Here is a 21,093-nt window from a genome sequence, read left to right on the forward strand (position 1 = left end):
GAGCCTCTTCTTAGTGGTTTGCACTCCATAAAGCCCCGGGAAGCCTCCGGGGAAGCAGGCCAGGCAGGCAGGCCCCACGGTGACTCCTCTTTATCCAAGCCTGCATCTCCTGCCAAGAGGGCCRGATTTCAATAAGGCACAGGGAAAAATAATCCTAATGCACAAGCTCTGGGGAAAGGGGAACGGGGAAAGGGAGCTTTTGTCTCTGCAGAGATCTGGAATAGCACCCGTAGCCCTTGGTGCAATGGCCATTTTGTAAGAGCCCCTTCCCAGAAGCGAGACTCCTTGGAAAGGCAAGCACAGCTCTTCCAGGCTCCCTGCGGGATGTCTCCTCTGCAAGAACCGAGGAGCCTCGGGACAAATCCCCTGCCGAGCGGCAGCCCCGTCCCCGGCTGCCCGAACGGGAAGGTGCCAGGAGAGGGCAACCGCACGCTGCTCCGCCTGGGCGCGCGGAGAGGGAACGGAGACAGGCCGGGCCAGGGCACGAGACTCGCAGCACCCGCACACCGCATCGCCAGGCTCCTCCTCTAYAACCCTCGAGCCACCTAAAATCACCGGAGAGGTTCTCCACGCCAGCCTGTGCGCCGTTAGCAAGGTGGGTTTTGCCTACGTCCTCCCAATAAAAAATAAATATGAATAAATAATGAAATAATGCCACAACCTTGAATACAGGCATCTCCCCATTTGGGGCCCARCTGCACGCGGTCTGGCTCTAGGGGATGAAATCGGAGAGGGAAATGAAGGGCTCCCTGCTAYAAAACGCCGCCAATGCTTACAGCACCCCCCAGGCCCAGTTAGCAAAGRGGCCTGCAGATTTTTTTCAAGTGATCAGCTTTCATCTAATGACTCAGTTCTAATTAGCTGGAATTATTATTTTCAGCGTGAAAAATTGATTTYCCTTCCAAGAGCCGCTTGTGGTGCCAGCGGGAAACACTTGGGAATGTTAAAGGCCTAATAATAACCAGAAAGACGCGGAGCCAAAGAGCGGAGCTGGGCAAGTTCCCTCTCGCGGTGTCGAGGGCAGAGTCCACACGGCACGAGAATCCCCCTACAYTATTCGGGATACTGAAAACCATTGACACGTGCAGCTTGTTTGGTTTAAAGCTTTTTAAATGATAAACTCAGCACGCAGGCTGAGGCGTGCCGAGCCCTGCTCAGCTTYCCGCGATGCCGCTCGGGGCACTCGATGCAAGTGGCGCCTATGGCATGTGGTGACGGGAGGACTCGAGCCACCCTAAGGGCTGGCATTTCCYGGGGGTATTTCTGTCCCCTCCGGCACCTTCCCTGGTGTGACCCTGCCGGTGCTCCAGGACATCCCTGAGGCCGGATGGGGCAGCGAGGAGGGACGGAAAGGAGGACGTGGCCGGACGTCATCGCTCGAGCGGCTCCCGGGTCGTGGCAAGGTGCTGGGACGACCTGCAGCACTTTGCGCTGTTGCTCGTTATGGAGAGAGGATATTTAATTATAAATCGAYGTACGTGCCATGCTCAGCACCAGCACGGGCGCAGTGAGCTGCTCATCGCAGACTCAGCAACCCCAGGTCAGTGAACAAGCTGTTGTATGAACACCAGCCAGCCAGACCAGGGAAGCACCACCGCAAGYTAAAATTCGACCTGGGAACCTTGCCTAGCATTTAAATTAGCGAATTAATCTTCAGGCATTTGATGAAAAGGGACCCACCTTGTTCTCATCCCAACCCTTGCTGGAGGAGTCACCGAAATGAGAAATCAAACTAATATTAGCAAGCCCAGCAGCAAACTCAAGGCACAGATCACACCTCCCACTCATTCCACCCCCACGGCGGGGGCAGTGGCAGGGAACAGGGGAAAATCGGCCTCCGGCGACCAGGCGAGAGCCGCGGGGCGCGGAGGGGCAGCCCACGCTGCGAGCGCGGCCGTGGGGACGGTGCCCAYGCGGCGCCACACGCTCCTCCTGCAGAACCTGCCCTTGTCACAGGGCAAAAGCTCTTGCTACCTGCCCTTAAGGGAAGTTCCTCCCTGAAGAAAGACGGGGAGGAAAAACGACTGCTCTGCACCAGCTCCGCAACAAACAAGGAGCCTGCCAGGCACCGCTCGGGCGCGGAGGTCCCTCGCCGCTGCCGCCGGGAGCGCGAGCTGGATCCTGCTGCGGGAGGCCGGGGCAGCCCGTCTCCGCCGCAGCCCACGGGCGGCTCGGCAGCGGCTCCGCGCCCCTCCAGAAACGCGAGCATCGTGTCCCCCAGCAGCTCCAAGGCGCGGGCTGTGCGGATCCGAGCGTCAGCGCCAGGCGCGAGCAGAACCACCCGAATTCAGAGCCCACCTCACATCTGCACAAGGAACGCCGCCGCCTCTCCTGGATGGCGGCTGCCAGGCTTATTTAATGCTCAGTTCAACTTTGCAGACAGGCACAAATTGGCCACCAAGCACCCACTTTATCCAAGAGTTCCCGGGATTGTTTCTAAACRCTTTTCTCTCCTTTTAAAACCAGGCTGTTCCCATGTGGGGGCAGAACGGGGACGCCACCAGCTCCAAGCACCTGACCTGCAGACGCGCGTGGGGAACACAACGCTCCGCACGGAGCCCGGCCTGGGCCGGGTCCCTGTCCCTCCCATGGGGCAGGCCGGGGGGCAGCGCCGCGGGGCCGGGGGGCAGCGCCGCGGGGTGCAGACGGCCACCAGCTCACAAGCCTGCGGCTCGTGCCTCCAAGAGCAGCCACCGCGGCAGCGTCCCTGGGGGAGACCTCGCTGCAGAAAGCTGCCCATGAAGGAGCGGCCTCAACCTCCTCTGGGAGAAGGTCCAGGAGCATCCTGTGTTCCCGACATTTCTGCTCTGATGTATCAGCTTCCCAGGGCACCTTTCCAGCGTCAGGCATCGGATAAAACGAGCCAGGCTCCTCCGTGCAGCAGCTGAGGCAGCAGTGAACAGCTCCAGGATCCTTGGTGACCATCAGAGCTCCTCCAAGAAGCCACTGGAAAAGTCGTTGGCCAAGCAGCCAGAAACGACCAGGCTGACACAAAACAARGCCGGGGCCCCTGCTCCGTTCCAAACCAGCCGGCGCCTCGCCGAAGCCGGAGGGCTCAGGCAGCTAATCCTCCCCACAAGGGCTCCCGGGCGCCCACGCTGCCCATGCAGGAGGGCTGCAGCACCCACGCGGCACCAGCTTCACGGCAGGGAGCAGCCTCCGTCGGGGCTGCGGCGGGAATTTGTTCTGCTCCCTATGCTGAGCCCCGGGAAGAGCGATGCAGCCTCACACAGCGATTCCCCCTCGGCGCRTCAGGGGAACGGACCGGACACGCGTGAGGCAAAACCTCCCCAGCCACATCCACGGCACACGGAGCGGGGGACCCTTCCAGTGCGGGGGAAAGGACAGACAGCAGATACTGCAACCCTCTGCCCTCCATGAAATACCCAAGTGCCACTTCCCTTTAATTACAGTGAGGTACTTGAATATTCAGTCTTGGTAATACCCATCCTTTAAGCCTCGCTTTGCAATTCTGACAAATGACCTTGGCAAATTCTCATTTCCTAAAGCACACGATGGAAACAGAAGCAACAAAGCATTCAAGAAAATGAAAAGGAAAAGCTACGAAGCGTTAGACAAAGGAAACATTTACTTACAAACAGCAAAAAAAGCATGAAATGATGAAATTAGCACCTACGCCCACCGTGTGCTCGCACACGACGCAGCAGCCGCCGTGCTCACCTGCAGCACCAGATAGGGAGTCCAGCAAGTGAGGAACGGGGGAGAAAACACATGTTTTACAGAAGCAAGCAGGGTGGACACGGGAACGAAACAGTAGCACAATAATCAGCACTGATTAAATAAAATCTTTACAGCAAATGGCAAGGCAAAACACGGTCACTGCTACCATCCTGACACAGAGCAGCACAATCCTCGCTGCAGATACACAKCCCTCCCCATTTCTGCCGATGAATCACGGTGTTCTTCAACTTGCCAAAGGAAAGGAAACGCAGGGCACTGCTACTGCTGAGAACGGCTGCAGTCGGGCCTTGCCGTTGCTCAGCCTCGTGCGGCAGCGGGGAGAGGAGAGCAGGGAGGTCTCCTCCCTCGGGCACAACCCGTTGCCAGAGGACGGCGGCCGCTGCCCCAAGGCAGCTTTCTCGCCAGACTTCTGCAAGCCCCCGAGTCAGCAGCACCCCATCGGCTGCCTGCGGGAGGGATCGCGCACGASGGGTGGCCACAAGGACAGTCCGGTGCCGGGGACGGACGCAAGGCGTGACAGTCACATCGCTGGGACACTAGCAGATCCAGAGGAACAAAGCGAGCTACAGTTCAACAGCAATACTTGACCTATAGAAAAAGAAATTCAAAGGCCCAAGGGCACAGCGAGAACAGGTTTTTTCCACTCAAAAATGCTCTTTGCTGTCAGGTTCACACATCTTGGCTGCAAGGCTGCCCCTCGCGCATCCAACCACTGTCGGCAGGAAGGACTGGCTTCCCACAGGGCGACGCGGGACCGAGCGCCTGCCCGGCGTCCCGCACGCCCCCGCGCCCCTCGGCGGGCACGGGCAGGGCGCTGCCCCCCACCCCACCAAGGGTTTCAGAAGCCCTGAAGCTCGAGGAGCCCCGAAGGCTCCGCACACCCAGCGGACCAACAACGGGCACTTCTGCCCCTGCCATGCAGCACATCTCATCCGCRCGCCCAATGCATCAGCATCTCCTCGAAGGGGAGGGTTAGAAGCCCTGAAATGCATCTCAGGGGCTCGTGCCACCAGTGTGCAGGCCACGAAGAGCTGCAACCACGGCCCAACACCTCCAGCCCGAGGTCCAACCCCTCCTGCTCAAGCAGGTCACCTGAAGCACGTTGTCCCAGGACCTTGTTCCGATGCTTTAGCATAGGTCCAAGGATGGAGATTCCACAACCTTCCTGTGGACCTTGTCCCAGTGCTCCATCACCCTCACAGTGAGGATGGATTTCCCCACATTCAGGCAGACCTTCCTCTCTCTTAGTTTGCGTCTGCTGTCAATAATCCTAGTGCTGAACGCCACTGAAAAGAGCTTGGCCCCATCCTCTTGACACCCTCCCTTCAGGTGCTTAAACACATTGATAAGATCCCCCTCAGTCTTCTCCAGGCTGAACAGGCCCAGCTCSCTCCGCCTCTCCTCACAGGAGAGAAGCTCCAGCCCCCCATCTCGGGGGCCCTTCACAGGACTCTCTCCAGGAGCTCCATGTCTCTTGTGCTGGGGAGCCCAACACTGGACACAGACCAGATGTGCCCTCATCTCCCTTGACATGCTGGGCAGTGCTCGTCCCACAACACCCCAGGACACCGCTGGCCTACTTGACCACAAGGACTTGCTGCTGACTCATGGTCAGCTTGTCCACCAAGACTCCCASGTCCTCCCCCGCAGAGCTGCTTTCCCAGAGGAGACTTCCAGGCAGGACATACCTGCGCTGGCAGGAAGGTGAAGAGTGAGGGCCAGGACATCCCACTCCACACACAACATGTGAACCCCGCGTGATCCCATGGACATCACTCCCCTTTACTGTCCTCACGCTGCTTCTCAAATCCTGCTGTGCACCTTCTTTTTTCCCTTTCAAAGGAGGACAGAGGACCTCGGTGCATCCTCCCAGGCCCACCCTTGCCTTTAACTACTGCAGCACAGCAGGTTATTTTCCATCCTCCTCACTCCAGCGATCCGCTGGCAGCACAGTCTTCCTTCGGATTATTCCAAAGGACAAGGCTGCAGCAGCGGGCTGGCCTATATCCCGCAGTCTCCAGCATAGCTCCCTGCTGCAATATTTAATTTGTGGCRTTACGTAAGGATCGCTCTCCACGCTCCTTCGCTGCCATTACCACGGATTACCCCCGGTGTAGAATAATGCTTTACAGGTCGAGACGCTAGACAAGCGAGAGATCAGTACCAAGCAGAGGAGCTAAGTTTATCTCTCAAGTATAACACAGGAGCGAGGCAGAAAGAGATAAGAGGAAAATTTACAAATGGCATTAAAAAAAAGAAAAAAGTGAGAAAAAGAGAAAAAAGAAAAAGGGGAGGAAAAAAAGACAAAAAAAAAGTGTTAAGTGCACTGCTAAGCTGCAGCTTCCTGCTCCTTTACAATTAGACTTCACTAGTGCTCAGTGCAAGCAGGACCTGCAGCCTGAGGAACAAGAGATGGAGTTTCAGGCTGTCCAAGTGTCAACCTGCCAACAGCTCCTTTCAGCTGGGTACTCACTTCAAGACCCGACTGGTCAGGGCTATTCAGACCCCTTGATTAAGCATTTGCCCCCTGCTCCTCACACCTTAAGGCCTTTGAGGGCTCCTGAGAAATCAGTGGGAACAKCTCCCAAGGGTAAGAAAAGCTCACAGGCTCATCAAATCTATTCTAAAGCAACAAAAAACATGGGGAAATGCCACAGGATTTCCCAGAACTTGCTAGATAAATGTTCAAAACATTCGCTTGAACATCCTGCATCCAAGGAGTCGATCCTGCTTTCCCCCCTGTGTAACCAGAGGGCTGGCCCTGCGGGACACGGGACACGGCCAGGATGCAGCWTCATCAACCCAACCTGAAGGGCTGACCACTAACCACATCACCGAGAGGTCTGCAGACACACAGACTGTTTCTGCCTTGGTTTTACAGCCTCTTTCCTATGCTCGGATTTTCAGTAACAAAGGCAAAGGTTCATGAAAGAAAAAGCAGCAGCACGTGGAGAATATAACAGGGGACAGAGCGACCATCCCCAGCTTGAGATGGCTCAAGTAGTCCACGGGARCCAAGTCAGGCCCCAGGGCTGGAGGAGTTGAAGGCATTCCAACCTTTTCCGAATGCTGTCAGAAAGTCAAAGGTAAGAGGTCTTTCAAACACATCTATGAAAACCCCTGAAGTCACCATGAAGCATTCCAAGAATTTCCCCATGCCATTTGCAAAAGGAGCACGGCAGCAACTGTGCAAAGTTCAAAGAAAACCCCCTATTTTGGCGAAGCAGTGAACGTCTCCAGCAGTGTCTATGACGGCGGGTGCAACTCAGGCTGGTGTCCCCGGCGCCGTGGGGAYGGACGCTTTGCACATCCCATGCTCCCGGTGCCTTACACTGTCCCTTTGGCTACGGTGGGAGAGGCTACAGCGTTTACGCTAGCACAAAGGCTGGAGCAAGGGCAAGAGCGAAGCTGAGGTGACATTTTTGCCCCCTAGAGTTGCATTTATCCTCCACATCCCGCTGCGGCAACTCATCACACGAGTCAGAGCAGAAGTCAGTAGAAACATGAACCAAAATCTCTTGTCCTTCTCCATCTGCCACCATCCAGGACACTTTGCACTGCTCAAAGCTCCTGWCCTTCTCCAGTGGGCAAACAAGCCCTCCAGGAAGCTGCTTTTCATCATTCCCACCACTAAGAAGAAAACAACTGATCAAGTCAGTAAGAATAACCATATCCAAGCAGTTCACCCCACAGTTTCAAGGGATTTGGGGACATTCCCCCACAGCTCAGACCTACAGTTCAGCCCCAGACCCAGCTGGGTGTTGATCAAGATCCAAATCCTGCTTTTTCTGGCATATTCCCTAGCTTGCTGTAGCCTGTTATCAAGGATCTCCTGGGATGCATCTCGTATACAGAAAATTACAGCTAATATCCTTCCACAACTACACTGTGCACAAATGCATCCAATCTCTTTCTGAGCTTCCTGGCTTCCTGCAGGGAGCTGCTCCATTTAATTGGGTGTTACTCGATACATGAATTATTCCTGCTTATTTTAAGACTACAACCTGACAATTTCCTCTTTGTTCTTGCTGTAAGTCACYGTCTCCCATCTTTTTCACAACATTAACCACCTTCCATAGTGGCAACCGTTATTTTTGCAGACTCAAAGCCCTTCACTTTCCAGATCCTTTCGTGGGCGAGTGTTGTTGACCTGGTTAAACTGACCGCCCCTTTCTTTGCTGCGGTGCTGACCGCTCCTAAACCCCGGCATTAGGCACCAGAGGTTTTGGGCAGAGCTTAGCGTGCGGCGCAGACCTAGCTAGCTCCTGTATGTTTAGTAGCAGGCAGAAAGCAAACGCATTCGGCCAGCCCCAAACCCACCCGTGCTCCGTGGGTGACGCGATGCCTCCACACCATGTTCCTATCTGGATGCTGACCCCCAGGTACAGCAGTGGATTCTCTCTCTCCTCTCATAAACYACAGAGCAAGGGATAAAAATAAATATTTTTATATATTTCATATATATATCTAAATAAATATATATATAAATATATATATGTATATATAAAAAAAACTGAGTGTTTTCCAGAACAATACATGGTATTTAAAGCACCAGAAATGACATTTCTGCTCTTCCCTTCCGAGCTTTTTCAAAGACAGCCTCACTCACATGGCCACAGGACTGATTCTCAAATATCCAGCATCCCTAGTTTCACATAACTCCTGTATCTCAGGATACTGCCTTAAACCAGACCCACAGGCTATACCCATCAAATATTCCGGCACAGCATCCTCACGGATCCCAGCCCGATCTGCAGAGACACACAAGCCCACCAGGCACACGCAACAGTTTCTACCGTACGTCGCAACCGGCCTCCGAGAGCTACTGAAGTCTCCCAAAATATCCCAGCCGGCCCYGCAAACTCAGCCTAAGCAGGACAGAAAATACCCGTGGGGGAGGAAAAGCAGCTCCCGGCCTCGCGGCAGGCACGAGGCAGCCACGAAGGGCTGCAGACACAAGCGACACACAGGCTAATGCACAAGCTGACAAAAATCCAAGGGGGGATACGAGCACAACATGGTAAACAGAAAAGGCTGGAATTATTCGAGAGCTTACAGTAATACAAAGGGCGATTACAAAAATCTGCTATCTTTGGAACAGATGAACAGCCACTCACAAAGGGCCAARTCGAGCACTGATGCATATAAATACTTAAGCCATTTTTGCTGGTTTGCATGACAGGGAAGGGCACCACCTAAGTGAACCGAATTTACCAGGACTTGAACCTACTTTATAAATGCAGCTGCAGATAGGATTTCCAAACGTTGAAGAGGAGAGGGCTGCAGGGAGACATCCAGCAGAGTCTACTGTCCTGTGGCCATAACGTTGTGTCATACATCAAGGGAATTAAGCGCTACACGAAGTGAGGAGAAAGATAAGGCAGCAACTCAGCCCTGCTCTCACCTTCCATCACTAATCCCCCGGGCATTAGCAGGTGATTCTAGGCAGCTTTGTGAAACACCTACCAGTTTTGCTGAAGCAGAACAGGACGACGAAGCAAGATCTCTCACRTAACCTGCACGTGAGTATCTACATGCAACTGTCCCAGTCCACAACTTGTTACCAAACGGTCTTTGCTCCGCAGCAGACACAGGGAAACTCAAATCTCCTTCAACTGGCAACGAGCCTCTGATTTTCCGACTTGGTTTCAGTATTAGCTTCACTATTTCTTAGGACTAGAAAGGGGAATTAACGTTAGAACAATGAAATATACCCTCAAGTACAATTTGAACTAGCCAGTAGTCGGATTAAAAGATGCTTTTGTAAATGTTTAAAGAAAAATACCTCGGGAGGAGGTAAAGACAGTTTTCATGCACCCCAAATATTCTTGCACTCATTACTCCCAGATTTAACCTCAATTGTCAGTCCTATCATTAGTTGCCTCTCAAACATCTGATGCTCAGTAGTCCTGGTCATCAGCTTTGCACTTTCTATAGCCCTGATCTGTAAGTTACAGCACCAGTTACAGCAGTGGCAGCAGATAGTGCCCGATCACTAAGTAGTTACATAATGTTTGTTCCTCACCTATCTCGGCCTCATGGGCAAGGAGGAACATAGGAAGAGACCTCTCAATTTGGGAAGACATCAATGGATCAATGGAAATCAAAGGATCAATGGAAAAACCAGGATCATACTCAGGCCACGTGGGATACCTCTATGACGGAGCAATAAATGATCAATAAACTCAACACAGCAGCTGAAGAGCTTGAGGAATGCTCAGTGGTCAAACAAGTGCTCATGCTCTGAACCAGCCCTCTATCCTCTCCTGGTTGCCATCCAGAGGGACCTGCTGGTAGCTGCACATCGCTGAGAAGCTGCTTCACCACCGAGACTGCCACGCAGCGCTCACCAGCTGGACATGTCCCACAAGAAGCCAAACTGAACTTGCCTCTTTTCTCCTCAGAAGATGTGCCACCTGCCTTGGTGAGCCCGTGTTCCTGTGCACCTTGGTGGGGACCACCAAGAAAGGAGGCTGCCACATCCCAGGCAGACCTTCCCTGCAGCTGGGACAGGAGGCAGYGCCTGGGTAGCAAGTTTCTGTAAGGACATCTTCACTCCTTCCCAGGACACCTTTACTCCTTCCCAGGTCTTCTCCAGAAAGACRGGCCACATCAGGCATAAACCTGTTTTGCTGTCCTCACAGAGCAGGTTCCTCAAAATAGCACCAGCTGGTTGTGGTAACTCACAAAAACTCCAATTTTGCAGCATAAGGATTCAGCGCCTGTTTGCAGAGCTCTCATGCCCTTGATCACAACCTCCTGCCTTGCCAGGCTTCTGCTCAACCCAGCTCAGCTCTGTGGCCCAGTTCATAGCACGGCCTCGCTGCGAGTTGGGTCAGCGCAGGGGAGAGGCAGCGCGGGATGGAAGGAAGCAGCTGGGAGCAGCACCGCCTGACAGCAGCACCGCTGCCAACTCCTCACACCCCCACTGCGGCCCRAGCTTGCTCCGATTCAGAGAGCAGCATGCCCAAAGCTGACAGGAAGCCTCTGTGTTCAATACTTCAAAGGGATCGCACACAAAGGTGGAGGCAGCTTCACTGACAGCTTCCCGAAGCTATGTCCCGCACGGCGCCTCGGCAGCAGGCTGCCTGCTCTCTGCTTTCCGTGTGCCCTCCCATAACCAACGCGCTACACAACCTTCACGCTCCAGTGTTCAGGAAAGGGGAACATCAAGGCAACGATGGAGGAAAAAGCCCAGCCGTGAACTCATTTCTGCTGCGTATAAAGATCTTTTTCAAATACCTACCTGGCTAAAGGACTCAGCCTTTCTCTACGGAGGAGGCAGGGCTCGTGCAAACGCCGGCCCTGCTGCACCCACAGGAGGTTCACGGCACCCGTGAGCTGGCAGAGYCCACGGGCACAACAAGCATGCCCAGGTATTTGCCATCTTCTACTTAGTTTTGCTCCCATTAGTATGTGCATGCGCTCTGCAACTGCAGGATCAAGGGTTCACAACACAATATCATTAAATCTGGATACACTGCCGTAGAGCACAGTGTGTTTAAATAATTGGGGGAAATGACTAAGTGGCTCATGCACTAATCAACTTCTAGATGACCTAGTGGGACAGCTAATTATACAAAACACAACAGATCACATTACTCAGGGACTAGGGGATGGTTCAGGAAGCAGGTCAAACTGCTTATGCTAGAGCTGCTACCTCTAAAGCATCACGCTAAGCACAAGTTGCCATCGCTGCCCCCGTCAGCCAGCACCAGAAGCAACCGTCCCTCGGATAGAGAGGCAAAACGGTTAGAGCACTGCCTTCCAAAAGGGCGGTCAAACGCTGGTTTGAACTTTGGRTGTTCTGCTAACCTGGCAGCGTTATCCCCGTGCCCGCAGGCCAGGGCGCTGCTCGGGGGGAGCGCAGCGCGAGCGCCCACGCCAGGGCACCGCTGCAGGGTGCTGGGGTGCAGGTGCAGCACGGCTTCCCCAAGGAAAACAGCACCTCTGACTGATGCRCCGACCCAACACAGCCTCCTCTGCGGGCCATTCCGAAAGCTGCGTTTCAGGAACACTTCACTTGCACATGTGCAGCTGCTGCAGCTGAGACCACAGAGCAGCATTTACCAGTGCCCCAAAGCCCTCTGCCTGGACCAGAAGACCRGTGTCCTCTTGCCTGCTACATGAGCACTGAACCTAAGTGGCCCCAAGCTGTAAAGTTTTGCCCTAAATGTCTTGCTGTGACCTTTCAGTCTCACCATCCCACACTGCMGTTCATAAAACGTCCTGGGTGTCTTAGAAGTTGCATTTTTGTTTTTAAGAAGAAACATAACGACCATGCCCAGATGTTCCCTGCACCTTTCCTCTTGTATCATGTCTGATTTCCAGCAGCCAACGTAAATTCTGAGGGGTTTTATTCTAGGGCAGAGGGGATGGCTGGCTTTTTAATATCTTATTTACTATTTTTGTTTCCAGGGACTTGAAGTCATGCTTATTAGCGGAACAAAACCAAATAATAGTCTCAGAAGAGTTAGGAATATGGCAAGAATTCCAAAACTTGCTGTTTGCTCAGCACCTCTTCCATTCATTTCATAAAGGAGCACTAAAAACGACACCCTCAGGAGAAGCTGTCTAATGCCTCACGTGGCCTTGACAGCTTTACATAACACAGCCCTTGCCAACATACACTAATAAATACAACATCCCATTTTAGTCTGTTGGGGGGAGGAAAACAAAACAGGAAATATGCACCAGGAGAGAGAAATGAGGTAAATTCAAGTTTTGTTAATCAAGGGCTTGCATGTTACAGAGCTATCAAACCATGACGTGCAAGAAAGGCTCTGACAACACGCTGTGAACCAGTGCTCAGCATCTCCTGCAGGATGCCCCCTCCACACCAGCCCACTCAGATTCTCCAAGAGAAGGTCACGTACATCCTACTTTGCAGCAGAAGTATCCGAAGTTCATTTYTATCGACTCCCTGCAAATGCAACTTAGCGTCGTGACCAGGGCTTTCAAAGCACTTGCTTAATGCTCCACAACCTGAAGACCTCTGGAGCGCGCGGGATTGTTGAAAACCCTCTGTGGCTCGGGGCAACCATCAAATGTTTCTAATTGCATAAGAAATAGCATCTACTGAAATTTCTGCACAATTAAGCAAGCACAGAAGAGCTGATTCACAAGCGACTTTTTAAAAGGATCCGGTTCCATGTTTGCAGGCTAGTTGGCACTCTACCTGACTGGTTGTTCCTCATGCGGATAGCTTTGGCTTTGGCCAGCTCCAGGGCCGTGACCCAGCGTTGCCTCTCCACTTCCGAGCTTGCCTTTAAGTGGTATGTCCTTCCCCCATTGGAAAGCACAATGTTACAAGAGTCCTCCGTATCGATATGAGCCGTTGACAGGTTGATGGTTCCGCGACACGTGTGGGCCATTTCAGCCTGTGTCCTGCACAGGAACAGAGGAAAAGGAAGCATAAATCCCTCTGGATTCCCTCTGCCCCCAAACCTTCGCTTCTGCTCTGCAACACCCGTCGCTCACCGCTGCRGCTACGTCTTCCCAGGTAGTAAAGACCTGTAGTAACAGCCCCCGAAACGCAGTGGGCACGTTTAAGCCAGGAAAGCCAGCAAAGCTTCTCAAATAGAAAAAYCAGGAATGGGCTAAAGCTTTTAGCTGGAGCTGCACGGCTTGTTCCCTGGTGTCAGCTCCCTCAACACYGGTGGGCTTCACCCACAGCTCTCGTGCTGCCCCCAAAGTAAAATTACTCARCCGCACACTGCTGGCATCTCTCATTTGCACTGCTGCTTTTCTCCCTCTCCCCACTATTCCACTCCTAGGATACAGCATTTAGTAGCTTTTTATACCCTCTCTTCTCAATCATTGCCTTTTTTATCTAGCAACTTGATTAGATCTTGCAAAAATCTCCATTTGTAAGGCAAATGAGTACAGCATCATTCCTGCGGCGCAGCTAAAATACCTTGARCGCTGGCAGCACTGCTGCTTATTCCAGTAGGTTTATGTAGCTCCACGGAGAGAGCGGGATGTTTTTTGTGGGGCTGAGCACCCAAGGGAATCACTCATCTCACCCCGGGCATGTTCAAGCTCAGCAGACCAAGCAGCAGCACTGCTGCATGTAACTTAGCAAACAGTTTAAAAAAAGCAGCTACAAAGACAAGTCCTCTGCTTCATACAAACCTTTCTCGGTCTGGTTATTCACGGATCAGGCKCTTTGGTCAATCCAACCTGCAGCAGTCTTAACCCAAGGCTACCCCACCACTTAGCAGCATCCCAAGACTTGATGCTGTAAGAGGCCAAAGTCAACCAATCCTCGACACAAAAATACAACAGGCCTCTCCGGCCCGTACTCCAGTTCTAGTCCCAAACAGAAACAAGGGTGTCGACGCAGCAGATTGGAAGGGTGGTTGCTTTGAACCCTCCACGATTACTGCAACTCCTCCTATTCACAAAAGGGCATTTCCGACCTTGAATGGTCAAACCATTACTTGTCTTTATTAACAGTCTTCCTCTTTGCCTGCTCCTCRTTCTCGAGAGTGCCCAAGTGCCCTGGGCCCAGTGGGTCTCACGCTGACCACCCACGGCAGCAGCTTTGGTGGCTGTTGGAAGCTGGTGTGGCGCCCAAAGTGCACGGGCTTTGTCTTGTCAGAGCAGGAAAGCGAGGGCGCAGCCACATGCCAACTGACAGCCACTTCTTAGGACACCATTTAGCACCCAAAAAGAAAAAAAAAAATATATATACACACACATACATACATATATATATATAGAGAGAGAGAGCGCCTCTGGAACTCGCCATTTAAWAAAAGGGGTGTGCTTGTATATAGACGTGTGTGTATATATACACACACACACACAAATACATACACACCCTTTTTATAAATGGAAAGTTCCAGAGACTAGATTTTTAAAGGCACTTGAGCAACCCAAGCTTACATTTGTTCTGCATTATACTGCATGTTGCAGAATAGGGTTTTTCCTGGCTTGTATTTACTACAGATGTCATTATTAAAATATTTTTATATATCAAATTATACATATATATATATAGTTTTATATATATAAATATATATATATAGTTTTATACATACATACATATTTATATGTATATGTATAAAACAGGACAGACACCGTTAGCATTTCAAAAATTCAATTACTCCTCATTTTCTCCCCTCTACTTTTTCTTCTTTCTACTGCCAGCCATCACTCCTTACAGCAGTTTTATCTTTTCCGGCATGTTCAACAGTTTCACCTGCCTAATAAGTAGTCCTAGTCCTAGAAGGACTTTTAAATCTAGTTTAAACCCCCAAATCACCCAAAGCCTCCATGATTATGCTGAGCAAAAGAGAAAGGGGGGATGAGAACACCACCATCACAGGCAGTGGCAGTGTCTTGTCCAAGCCATTCCCAAGGTCCTCTCTCCAGGATCCTTTTCCTAACACACTGGAATTAGAGAGAGTTCAGACAGCGGCTGGAACAATTTTGCTGGCATTTCAGCAAAATACATTGCTGAACAGTTGCTCACTGAGCTGGAGAACCACAGGAATCTGCTGAAAATTCTTTCACTTACTACTGGCTCCTTCATTCTCCACCCAGCCTAGGAACACAGTCCTCACTAAGGAATGTCCCTGTGACGGAAGTTTGACATTCTTCAGTTCTTGTGGAGAGAGGCCTTAGATCATGGGGTGATTCAAGAGCACATCAGCAACRGTTTGGGAGATGCAACAAGAGGCTACCACAAAGCGTCACGAGATTTCCAAAGGAGTCACTGCTCTTGGAAGAGGCTGATTCACGTCCTACCTGCACATCACCCAGCAAACTTCAGACCCCTGCACATAAGAACAGGTGAGACAACAACACACCAACCACTAAGTTTGGTGGCAGGAGAGGTGAAAACCGCCCAGCTCCAGCACATGCCAAAAGGCTGGCAGGAGCCCCAGACGGTTTGTGCAGGCGCGTGAGCCCTCGAGGACAGCCCGCCTAAACACAGCACCAATGCAACCGCCAGGAAAAGRGCTGTCAAAGAACACGACATCTTGCTCCTCAAGCACCCAAGCGCTTTCTGAAAGAGTCCAAGCTAGTATTTCCAACTGTTTTTGAAGGCTTCAAGGCTCTTTGTTGCAGGACTAAGCAGGCGGCAAGGAGAAGACCCCAGACGAGCTCATTCTTCAAGCTGGGCACCGGGTTACCTAGCCTTACTTCAAGTTTCCCAGGGCTTTGCGTCCACTACTAAGTATTTTTCTCCCCTTTCCTCATTGCTTTGCCCTAGATGTGCTTTTGCAGCATTCTGCTCCTAAACTACGGCACCCTTAGGCACAGTCTTCCCACGAGGTAACAGCTCTCCTCCTGGGTTTAAGTTGCCCCAGCTGGGCAGATGTCTTTGCTGATCCTTCCATGACAATGCCAAGCATCTTCCTCTAAGTTCCTGATTACTCCGTACACTGCGCATCTTTCCCGATTAGGACACACACCTGTACTCTTTTTCTGCCACTAATAAGCTCCCCTCCATCTCAAGAGCAGCCTTTTCCGAAGAGCCACCCGTCATGCTGCTGCAGAGCTCCTCCCCACCTCTCAACTCTCACCGTAAGCCGCATTTTCCTCAGTTCACCAATGTGACAACTCACCAAGTTAACTGAAGCCCAGAAGAAACAGTTAGTTGGCCACAACTTAAGTTTTTCAGAACTTTTCAGACATTTCTTATCTGCTCAGCTCTGACTCTGCTCTGGAGAAGAGAATGAACGGAGCCCCCCCTCCAAGCTCCACGTGCGGACACGGCAGCCAGGGACCATGCAAAAAGCAAAGCTCTTGGGACCTCTTAGCTACTCACAGGTCAGCCCTGGCAAYGGCAGTGAGCACCCTGCAGCCGCATTTGTTTGCGGAAGGGGCGAATTTTGCTCCAAATGAAAGCACTGGTTTGTTCGGTTTGGGGGGATCATTTCTTCCTTCATCTCAGAAGTCATCCTCCTTGTGATTCAGCACACCCTGACATTTTCTCCTTTCACTTTGAGAAAAGTACTAAAATGTTTTCCTCCCATACACAAAACAAAGGCCTCCAAGTGACTGAGATAAGCTGATCTAAATCACGTAAAGCAGCCCTGCTCTTCCACCCAAGGAAACTGTTTCTGCACCAGGAATTGTTCTTTAAGCTAACGCTGAGAGAAAAGTCACCTGGGAAAAATCAATGCTATCAATCACCACCCACAGGGCAAGCACCTGACCCAGCTCTGAGCCAACAACCAAGCAATTTTCTCTGTCTGCATGCAGGAGAAGGGGAAAAAAAAAGAGGTGCCCTTGAGAAGCACTTGCCTTTCAATGAATCTGCTTATTCATTGCTAGCAGCTCAACTATTGCATAACGCGATCCAGGCAGATTTGGTGGCTCTTGACTTTCTGCAATAATCTGAGCGCTGCCCATATGGGAGGGCACGTGGGCAGGCCGTAAAAGAGGAAGCGAGGCGAGACGTGGCCGTGGGCCACAGAGACGGGGGGGATGCTGCTGAGGAGCTGCGATGTGGGGCTGCACCCTCATACAAAGCTAATTATGGGGCTTGTCCTCAGAGGGTCACAGTGATGGCTGGGCAAGGTACATAGGCATACACAGAGAATGAGTACATTATATATACACATATTTTATATTTTTTTATATATATATATATATATCTCTGTGTGTGTCTATGTATACCCACAGTGAAAGAGGTTACTCAACCAAGTCAACTGGAGCGACCACCAAGGAAATCACAGTGGGAGCCCTGGCTCCCCGCTCATCTCCCCTGATGCTCCTGACCCGCTCCTCTATGTTCAGCCCAGGGTGGCACTGGGGCACTAAGAAGAACCCATCTCCGGGGGGCAGGACGTGGCTTCCTCCACCCAGAGCGACCGCAGGGGTTGTCACGCGAGTCTCACGCAGACCTTGCAGCAAGGCAGGCGTTGCTGGAGCAGCTTAGACCCAGCTCAGCTACCTCGCAAAGCAGAACTACCTCTTACAGTGCCAATTAGCCAGTGCAGGGGATACTCAGGGAGACRTATAAAAGATTGTTCTCCCTCCCCCAACGCCAACAATTTTATAGCTATTAAGTGCTACAGGAGCGGGAAGAGCACTGCTGTATAAGGGCACGGAAGGAGCATGGAGTCTGGTGTCTCCACGGCTAAGAGACGCGCAGCTCCACAGGCTACACGACGCACATGAAGCTGCACAGAAGGTGCTGCTCGCTCCAGCCACCAACTGTCCCCTGAAGCACGGGCAGTGCGAGAGCAGGCCCACGTGCGCCTGCTTCGCCTCCTCTCGAGGAACGGGGCCGCGCACCAAGCTGCGGATCGTCCCCCTATACCCAGCCCTGGYGAGGCCACATCTGGAGACTGCGTCCAGGTCTGGGCTGCCCAGTACAAGAGGGATGTGGAGCTGCTGGAGAGAGTCCAGCGCAGGGCTACGAGGATGATCAGGGGCCTGGAACATCTGCCCTGTGAGCAAAGGCTGAGGGAGCTGGGTCTGTTCAGCCTGGAGAAGAGGAGGCTGAGGGGGGACCTGATCAGTGTGTATAGATACCTCAAGGGAGGCAGTGAGGAGGATGTTGTCTGCCTCTTTTCACTGGTGGCCAGCGACAGGACTAGAGGAAACGGCCACAAGCTGAGGCACCAAAAGTTCCACAGGAACTTGAGAAAACACTTCTTGACAGTGAGGGTGCCAGAGCCCTGGAACAGGCTGCCCAGAGAGGTTGTGGAGTCTCCTTCTTCGGAGAGCTTTAAAACCCRCTTGGACACAACCCTGTGCCCCGTGCTCTGGGTGACCYTGYGTGTGCAGGGGGTTGGACTAGGTGACCTCTGAGGTCCATTCCAACCCTAAGCATTCTATGATTCATTCGGTGATTCTAAGCCAGCTCAGCAGCCCGGCCACCTCGCTGCTTCACAGGCCACCGGCACCCGGCCTGGCAGCAGAGCCCGCCCAGGGCTCCCTGCAAAGCACCATTAACCACGGAGTCATCTGCAGTGACCTATTCCCCAAGCACACAACTCTCATCAGAAAGGAGACCTCACAGAGACTTGATCACRATGTCACCTGGTCCCTATGGAAGCAATCAAACCTACTCTGCAGCTGGTTCCTGAGCGTTTTTTGCCAAAGCTGCCAGAAGGCCCTGCTCAAAATAGAGCAGGGCTAGCTTTTATTATTACTATTTCTTCTGCAGCACGTAGGCTGCAGTAATAGAAATTTAAGATTGGCATCATTGCTAAGGCATTCTGCCCATAAGCGCAGCGAAGCTCTTGTACCACAATGTGCATAATGTCCAATTTTGCAACAACCTTCAAAGATCTTTTGGTCGTGAAAACATTACTTGCAGCACTTATTTCTGTGACTAGAGGTGCTGCTAATGCTACCTTAATACCATAGTTCTAAACATGCAGAGCTTGACAGGATGACTTACTAGCTTGACTTATTTACAAATGCCTTGAAAATAAAACTCTAATTCTTGGCCTCTGATACTGCACAGCCTGATAGGCTCAGCTACACACTGCAGGGCATGAGAAAGAGTAGTAAGTGACACCTTAAAAGTCCCGTTTTCTGGCTCTGAAGGAATACTCGAGCTCTGCACGAGATTGTCCCATGTGCATCTGCCCCACGAGACGCTCCCGCTTTTCAGCTAGTGCAAAGAGCCATACAGGAACATCTTATTATTTCATAACAAGTTCAGAAACATTGACAGAGCACAGGGGCAAAGCTGAAAAAGCAGGCAGCAACGTTCTCCACGTAGAAGCTGCACAGTTTTGATCTCTGAGGTGCCACCACTTCATATCCAGTGGCTGACACACAAAGATTTAGCTCCAGAGGCCGGCAGGAGGCTGCTCGGACGCTGCACCTCCTCACTGCCCGCCCCGAACACGAKCGCCTGCCTGGGCAGCTCCCGCTGCCAAGGCTTCCTTGGAACAAGCGAGCCTCGAAAGGAGCAAGCAGGAGGCACTGGAGCTCTGCAGCGTTGACTTGCTGCAATTCAAGAGCTCTCTGGTCAATGTTCTTTGCAACAACCTGCAGCACTAACTAGCACTTCTTCCTAGTCTCATCTCCTCTAAAAGCTGCTTTTGCACCTCCTCATTGCTCAGCCCATTCCAGGTGGAGAGCCTAAGGAGGGAGCCAACACTGCACTGCACAGCTCTGATCCCCCTTCAAAGCTCACTGAAATACTGCGGGCTGCTTTGCACCGCGCAATCAAAGGCAAGGAAATGAGGAAGAGCAAAGCAGTCCGATTTTGAGATCAAAGTAGACATTTGCAGCCCTGGCAGCTCAAAAGCTCTTTCAGTTCAAGTAAGCAAAGTGGAGACGACACACGTATGGAACCTCATTACGTTACCTCCTGGCAAGAAGTGCTCAGCTTCACAACCGTGCTAGAAAAGACTCTAACAAGCAAACTGTTCCTCCAAGCTGGATTACCCAGAAAATACTAAAAATTAAGAAATTAGAAAGGCTATACAAACCCTGACCTGTTCTTACTAAGCTGGAAGAGCCAATGCTTTCTGCTCACGTGTTTCCATACAGTTCATTCTGTATCTGGAGGCACCTTCACAGAGAAATCCAAACCACAAACTCAACTAGACGCATGAAAGTGACTTTCTAGTACGCACTTTTTTCTCACCTCCATTCTTTCCTTCCATGATCTCAAGAGAGTTTGCTATAAACCTAAATTAAAAGAAACACCTGATTCTAAATCCTAAATGCCAAACCCATGTCACTCGCAAACCAGAGAACAAAACAGACCATAAATCCCACTTTGTGTGGCGTTCCAAAATCCATCTTCGTCCCGACAGATTTAGCCACGTGCCCTTTTCTTTCCTCTTCAAGTGGAAAGAAAACCTCTATCTCCATCTCTAGGTCTCAGAACTGCAGTTATGTCAAACCAAGCAAAATGCAGGCAGGTACATTAGGTGCCATGGCTGCACCTTCAGAGCTCTCCTAATCACCCACCTGAAGAGAATTTGTGCTTCCTCTTCCAGTGCAAGGCACTTCTGATAAAAGCGAGCACCATTCCCAAGCTGCTCTCGGAGTCATGCTGCCTTTCTGCAAGCGTTTGAACATAAAGCTGCTATATAAACCTGAGCCCTGGCAGCAGGCAGGAGGCAATGAACAGAGACTCCAGCCCGTTTGCCAGGTTAGCATTCAGTGGTAACGGCAGCTTTGTCACTGTTTACAAACTGGGAAATATGTTGTTATAAACAGCCTTTAGATGAAAATCTGCACTTGCCACGCAATCCCCTTGAAGTTGCTTTCTTCCCTTCCTCTCAATAATTAGTCGAGCTATAAAAACGCGTTATGCCCGGATGAACTTTTGCAGGGACATTTTAACATCCGTCGCTTTCTGTCTAGTTTTGCGCGTTGCTGCAGAAACTGCTTCCTCAGCACTGGCAGCATCAGCAGCCTGGCTGCTCCGGTCCCGGCGCTTCTGCTTGCTCCCGA

At 51.7% G+C, this 21,093-nt stretch overlaps 1 protein-coding gene across 1 annotated transcript in view; it reads right to left on the bottom strand.

Annotated features, from left to right (window-relative positions):
* The window catches only part of OSBP2 (oxysterol binding protein 2), a 113,261-nt gene that overhangs the window by 69,824 nt on the left and 22,344 nt on the right, over positions 1-21,093 (bottom strand). The window contains exon 2 of the mRNA XM_026040180.1: positions 12,881-13,089. Within this exon, the coding sequence (XP_025895965.1) occupies positions 12,881-13,076 (196 nt within the window). The 5' untranslated portion in view covers positions 13,077-13,089. The remainder of the gene's footprint in view (positions 1-12,880; positions 13,090-21,093) is intronic.

The sequence above is a fragment of the Nothoprocta perdicaria genome, unplaced genomic scaffold, assembly GCF_003342845.1.
Source record: "Nothoprocta perdicaria isolate Ctin4 unplaced genomic scaffold, notPer1 scaffold_250, whole genome shotgun sequence".
Lineage (NCBI taxonomy): Eukaryota > Metazoa > Chordata > Aves > Tinamiformes > Tinamidae > Nothoprocta > Nothoprocta perdicaria.